This window comes from Pinus tabuliformis, chromosome 6 (assembly GCF_031772625.1).
Source record: "Pinus tabuliformis cultivar Carrire ecotype Pingquan chromosome 6, CPIR1, whole genome shotgun sequence".
Lineage (NCBI taxonomy): Eukaryota > Viridiplantae > Streptophyta > Pinopsida > Pinales > Pinaceae > Pinus > Pinus tabuliformis.
Window position 1 is genome coordinate 443,488,203 of NC_142292.1, and position 7,062 is coordinate 443,495,264.

The 7,062-nt window shown below is 42.3% G+C and overlaps 1 protein-coding gene across 1 annotated transcript; it reads right to left on the minus strand.

The window, feature by feature from the left end:
- Window positions 1–3,424: 3,424 nt before the first annotated feature.
- On the minus strand, window positions 3,425–6,733 carry LOC149259197 (uncharacterized). Its single transcript, XM_089453579.1, has one exon. The coding sequence runs from the start codon at window positions 6,731–6,733 to the stop codon at window positions 3,425–3,427; it is 3,309 nt and encodes a 1,102-aa protein (XP_089309705.1).
- Between the last annotated feature and the right edge of the window lie 329 nt (window positions 6,734–7,062).

A 7,062-nucleotide genomic window follows, 5' to 3' on the forward strand; every position in this document is an offset into this window, starting at 1 on the left:
ACTCGCATGACCACGTTGGCATTGCATGGGCCTCATGGTATCGAAATTATGCCAACAAACCAAGACCCAATTGATGCAGGAGCATCTAGCTCACCATGACCGGGTGAAGTCTCTTCCAGGTCAAAGAAAGTTGAATTTACTTTTATTTAGTCTTTCTGTTGGTTGACAGGAAAGTAGATGGGACTTTTATTATTTTATTTTATGTTAAATAAGGGTAGTTGAACAGTTATAGTCATGTCTTGATCTGTTGTTAACAAACTGTGATTATCCTTTTATTTTAAAGGGAAAAGACAAATGTAGTTGAAGAGGAAATCTTGTCATAATATAAACGAATGTCTAATAACAAGTAACTGTAAGAGTCGGTAACTGAAAAAAAAGGCAACTGTACAGTTTCATTAACTGGAACAGGGAACCTATAAATGTAACAGGACAAACCAAAGAAGGGGTTCAGTCCAATACCTCTCGCACTCAGTTAAGAAATAACAACAGAGAAAATTGAAGTTCTATCCAATCTATATACCTATTGTGTTTCATTATGTTTTTCGATTTATGACCAAATTGAATACACCGCTAACCATTCATAAATTCTTGTAAACAAATAATTCCTCACGTTCCTGAAGGTAGAGAACCAGTGCATGCAGCGAAGACCAAAGAACAGATTTAAATTCAAGGGTTTGAAAATTCATTAAAGCAGATCACGGGAGAAGCCAGGATTTCATACAGGCCAACCATCGACAGACCGAGCAATAGTTTCCAATTACAATTCAAGTGACAACCATATCACGTACCAACAGAATTACAAGGTTCATATAAAAAATCTCACGAATTACTTAAAGCAAACAGAGGCACTCAATAGCAATTCAAACCACAAAATTCTGAGAAGACAAACAACGTATATAACCAAGTAATTCCAATCCAGTCTTATCACATTTATGCCGGAAACATTACTTTCAAAATATTGCAAAGTTCAGTGAAATAATATTACACAACAGAACTGTAAGGCCGAAGCCGTGCACGCTCAAACCCTGAGCCATGAACCCTAGGTGAGGGTTTTCAAACAAAGCATTCGAATCCAGTATAAGTGCCTAAACCCTGGACATTAAACCCTAAGTGAGGGTTTGAAAAGGAACCGCCATTACAACCGGAAACGACAGTCGACATACATTGTAAGACCGGGGTCCAAATACAACAGAGCATCGCTCACAGAGAATGTTGACAAACCCATTTGACTCGAAAAGAGACAGAGTTTAGAAGACCAGAATGAAGGCCTGACATAAGTTAGAGGAGACAGAGCCTACCGTGCAAAGCCGTGACAGAAAACCCAAAATCCGCCAATAACAAACCCTCAATATCTGCATAACCAAGAATTTACAGGTGTTAGTGGATGCAAGGCAAATGAAGTGGAAGACTAGAACTAGGAAGCAACAGAACTGAAATGTTGAGACTACCAACGTTACCTGAGAGTTGCTGTGAGGACGAAGACAGGCGTTCCACCAACAGCGTCGCCAGACTGGAGAACAAGGCGCATTCAGGTCAGAGCCTGTAAGAGAAAACTTAACTGTTGAAACAGAGACAGATAGATTACCTTTGCATCAAGCCTGAGACCGGAGGAAGCCATCGAGCCAAACCTGGAGACAAGCAGACAATGAGTTTCCAACCAGAATAGAAAACCTCAACGCATGAGCTAACAAATTGTGACTTGTAGAACCACGGCAAAAAGAAACCAGAATGCACAGGAGTCTTACCCAGGCAGCCACGAATACCTTGCAGAACATTGAGGAGAAAACCCTCGACGGACAACAACAAACGACCGAGAATACCAACGAATGAAAGGAACAGGCAAAGAGTTGTGCGGGAAGCGTAGACAACAAGGCAAGTACATTGCATTATTTCCAAATTCAATGCCATATCTACCAAAGCCCAAAATATCCAATTGCATTGCACATACGTGTCATCATTATCAAATAAGCTAATCAATCATACAAACATTGCAAAGTCGTTCCCGCATGACAATTAAACATTATAACATCATTTTCCTATGGTAGTTTGGGTAAAGCATTGGGCTGGTCCCATCAAAGTGGTATCAAAGCAGGAAAAATTGATTGAAGATATGGAAGTAGGAAGGCAGGGTCGTGGTAGAGGCGCTCGAAGGTTGGCAGAGGAAGCATTGAGAGAAGACATTTGAATTATTGCTGCAAATTTGGAGGCAGTGGAGGCAGGGAGAAGACGAGACCCAGAGATGGGTGATGAAAGCGAGGAGGAACCTGAAGCAGCAGCAGATGGACCAAAAGGTGAGAGTCCAGAAGTGAGATTTTTGAGATCTGTTCTAGTAGCAAGCAGTAAACCAAAACCAGAACTCCCAACCTATGATGGTAGTCTGTCTATTGAGGTATTATTGGATTGGATCAGCGAGATGGATAAGTATTTTGAGTGCGAGGAAATCAGTGAAGACCGCAGAGTTAGGTTGGCTGCGACTAAATTGAAGGGACGTGCAGCCCTGTGGTGGGATAGTGTCCAGAATGAGAGGAAAAGGTTGAGTAAGCTGCCGATCAAAACCTGGTCAAGGATGGTGGCCAAGTTAAAGGGTATATTTCTGCTAAAGGACTACCAGATTGCATTGCACAGATAGGTGTAGAATCTGAGACAGAAAGGACTGACGGTAAGGGAATACACGGAGGAGTTCTATCAAGTGAATTTGCGAGCCGGATATATAGAAGATACAACGGAAAGAATAGCCAGGTATGTTAATGGGCTAAGGTTATATATTTTGGATGAAATTAGTATTTTGTCACTGAACAACACTGAGGAAGCATATGAGAGTGCGATGAAGGATGAGGAGAAAATTACCAGAAGACAGAATGCCCGGAGAGGACGAGGAGCCAGTAGTGGGAAAGGATAATCCTATGGAAGAGGGCGGACTACTAGTAATAATGAGGAAGGTAGAAGTTCCAGAGCTTTTGGATCAGCGGATAGAGGAGATAATGCAAGAGGCGGTAGGTCATCCCAGCAGGGCAGAGGTAACGGCTGAGGAAGAGGGGCTGGTTACCAATGTTATCGGTGTCATAAATGGGGACATAGATCGTTTGAATGTCTGGAAGCAGAACAAGCTGGACAGTGGGGTGCATATGTGGCACAGCCTGAAGAAGTGGCAACATCTCCCCAAGAAGCAGAAAATGCTCTAGAGACAGGGGAAGCTTTAGTGCTGCACAAGGTGTTGTTAAAACCAGTCAAGGAGATCACCGACCAGACACAACGGAAGGCTTTATTTAGAACAGTTTGTAAGTCACGAGGTAAGTGTTGTAAAGTGATTATTGACAGCGGTAGTACTGACAATTTAGTGTCCCCAGAGATGGTAGAAAAGCTGGAGTTGAAGCGTTTGAAACATCCAAACCCTTACAGAACAAAAAGAAATATAGAGCCGCGATCACTGAGGAGGAGCAAAAGGAGGCCGAACAGAGGTAAAGGACTGCCCCTGTCTTAATTCAATTATTGACCAGCTTCCCAGAGCTTGCTGTAAACCAGTCTTAGAAAGCTGGTCTGCTTCCTCGTTTTTATCCCTGTAGACATGGCAGATGATAAAACTGTTGAATGATGACTTTAAATGCAATATTTCTTCTAAAATGATCTTCAGAATTTGATTTTGACATATAGCACTCCCATTAACCCAGTTTATGACCTTCAAAGAGTCTCCGAAAATTTGAATTGTGAAGATGTTTCTTTGAAGAAGCCAGCAAAGAAGAAGGCGCAAGGCGGACAACTCAACAAAGTTGTTAGTGCCAGAACCTAGACCTACAGATGCTTTTAGAGAGTAATCAGGATTCAGATGAATGCACAATCCTGCACCGGCCTTGTTATTTTGAGATGCTCCGTCGAAAAATGCCCAGGGCATGCCCTCCTGGATAATAACAGGCTTGTGATGTGAGTGGGGATTTTTTGCTTCAGGGATAGGGATGGCAGAGTAAATGGCTGCACAGTTAATAGCTGTGACAGATGATGGAGTGTCTTTGTCTTGAAACAGACTTTTATTCCTCTCTATCCACACCCCCAAAAAGAAGATAAGAGGGAGGTTTCTCATGTTCCCCTCCAGGTAGTTCTGCCACCATCTACTCCAAGCTTCTTCCAAGGGTTCAATCCCCCACTGCGCCTTAATGTTGAGCAGTCTGATTAAATCCCCCCAGATCTTTTTTGATTCTTCACAGGATATAAAGAGATGACTTATTGATTCCTCTTCTATCTTACACAAGGGGCACCTCCCTGGCCCAACCAAGTATCTAGCTCGCAAAATGTCCCAAGTTGGAACTTTCCTTTTTAGCATACACCAAAAGAAGATCCTGGCCTTTGCTGGGCATTTTAACTTCCAAATGTGTTTTGACCACCATTCTGGGTTTCCCCAACCTTTCTTTTGCATTAAGAAATTATATCCATCTTTTGGGGAGTATTCACCTGTTTCCCCCTGAGCCCAGATCAGCAAGTCTGGTTCATTTTTAAGCCTGACATTGGAGCGATGGAGTTCTTGAATGAAAGAGCACCATTCGTTCTTCCACCTGATGTTTATTCCTAGCTCTTCATCATTTTTCCAAGCCTGTCCCCATATAGTAGAATGGCCTGTTTTCTCCACCTGATTTAGAGTTAAAATGCCCTTACTTCCTAAATGTCTGAGTAAGCCTGGGGATAAGGCAAAGGCTTCATTACAACCTACCCAGGGATCCCTGCCAATCCTTATTTGTCTTCCGTCTCCTATCTTCCACGCCAGCCCTTGTTCAATCACTGAGAATGCCTCCACCGTGGCTTTCCAAATGACTGAGACATTCTTCTTTATCTTTTCCTGGCTCCTTATCCAATCTTCCAAAGAGACTGGGTCTATGTATTTTCTTTTGACCACCCTTGTCCATAAGTTCTCCAACGAGATTAATCTCCATCCTGATTTAGCTGCCAGAGAGAGACTAAACTCAGGGAGCCTTTTTAACCCCCAACCTCCCCATTCTTTTGGCCTAGCCAGCTTATCCCATGCCACCCAGGGAAGAACTGAACTTTCTTTTGAGCCTGCCCACAAGAATCTACAGCATATCCTTCTGATTTTCTCCAACACTCCTTTAGGAACCCAGGTTAAGGCTGCCCAGTATACTGGAATGGCTAACAGTACAGATTTGATGAGGGTCAGTCTACCAGCTCTGGAAAGCCATTTGAAACTCCAATGAGAAATTCTGGCTTCTAACTTGGCTATGAGCCAGTTCCAATCCTCTTTCTTGTATGCTGCCGGTTTTAACCAAAACCCCAAATATTTGAGGGGGGAATCCAGATGTTGATATTGGAAAGGAAATAGATTAAGCAACGTGGTTCTTTCCCTTCTGTCAATATCTGCCACAGAAACCTGAGACTTCCTGGAATTTATCTGCATGCCAGTAGCTTTCAGAAAAAGATCTAATATGCATTTTAGTTCCTTAAGTTCATTATACGATCCATTTGAGAAAATCAAAATGTCATCAACGAAAAGGAGATGAGTGATGAAAAGATTTATTGCTACCTCGATACCTTTTACCTTCTCCTCTCTTCTAGCTTTATGAATCAACCTGCTTAACCCTTCTTCCAATAGAAGAAACAGAAGAGGAGATAAAGGGCAACCTTGCCTTAAGCCTCTTTGACCTCTGAAAAAAGGTGAAGCTGCTCCATTGATAAGAACTGCATAACTGACATTGGAGATGCAACCCATAATCCAACTGATGAAAGAATAATTGAAGCCCAGATGAGTTAGAAGCAACCGGAGATAAATCCAATTGATTCGATCATAGGCTTTGGAGAGATCTATTTTAAGAACCACACCCTTCTTTTTCTTTTGTCTGACACTGTGTAATACCTCCTGTGCTACTCCAATGGCTTCGTGGATTTGTCTTCCATTTAAAAACCCAAATTGTTCCATTGAGATGTTTCTTGACAGAATAGGAACTATTCTAATAGCTATCACCTTTGCAATAATCTTATATATACAGTTGCATAAGGAGATCGGCCTGAAGTCTTCAAAATTCTCCGGATCGTCCTTCTTTGGAATGAGAGCTAGAAAATTTGAATTGAAAGGGTTGTAGACTTCTCCTTTCTGTCTTGATTCTTCTACTACATCAGTGATTTCAGAACCAATTAAATCGAAGAAAAAGAGGAAGAGTTCTATAGTCCACCCGTCAGGCCCGGGGCTTTTATCCTTGGCCATAATTTTCATAGCAGCTTCAACCTCCTCCTTGGATACGGGGTTTGATAATTCTTCTGCTTCTCCCTCTTCGACAAATCTTGGAAAGCATTGCGCAGTTCTAATAACCTCTGCTATGGTGGCCTCTCCCGAATCTGAGAATAATCTCTGGAAATGTCTCTGTCCTAAACCAGAGAGGCCTGAAAAAGTACTGACCTCCCTTCCTTCTTCGTCTTTAAGACTCCAGATGGTGTTTGCTGATTTTCTTCCTTTGGCATAATTATGAAAAAAACTGGTGTTTTCATCACCCGCTTTTAGCCATATTGCCCTGCTCTTGAGCCTCCATTCCTCTTCCTTGTCCAAGAGGATTTGGTTCTGAATTTTTTCCAGATGGAGGATTCTATCCTTAGAAGCCTGCGAAATATATCCATCCTGCTCAGTACTCTCCAATTTCTTCAGTTCCTCCCTGATCCTGATCAGCTCTTCATTCTGTTTAACCTTCCTGTCCTTTGCCCAGGAGATAGTTGCTTTCTTCAATCTCTTAAGATTTTCCATGAACAGGAAACTTTTTTCCTCTCTTGCGCTTCTATCCGGATGAATCCAAGTTTCCTTGAAGAGCTTATTGAAGGAAGGATCTTGTAACCAAGAGGAATTGAATTTAAAGGGGGCAGGAGGCTTTGGGGGGGGGGGAAGGAGAGATCCAAAAAAATAGGGAAATGATCAGAGTTACCTATCTCATCAACCCACTGTCTGAGAATAAGGACCTTTGAAATTAAATCTTCAGATAAAAGAAAACGATCCAATCTTTTAGCTACTCGAGCCTCCCCTGCTCTTCTGTTCCTCCAGGTTGGTTTGAGTTTGATCGGGGAGGGGTCAATGAGATT

Bases quoted from the DNA above. Each gene is read 5' to 3' on its own strand.
- LOC149259197 (XM_089453579.1), bottom strand. From the start codon at position 6,733: ATGGAAAATCTTAAGAGATTGAAGAAAGCAACTATCTCCTGGGCAAAG.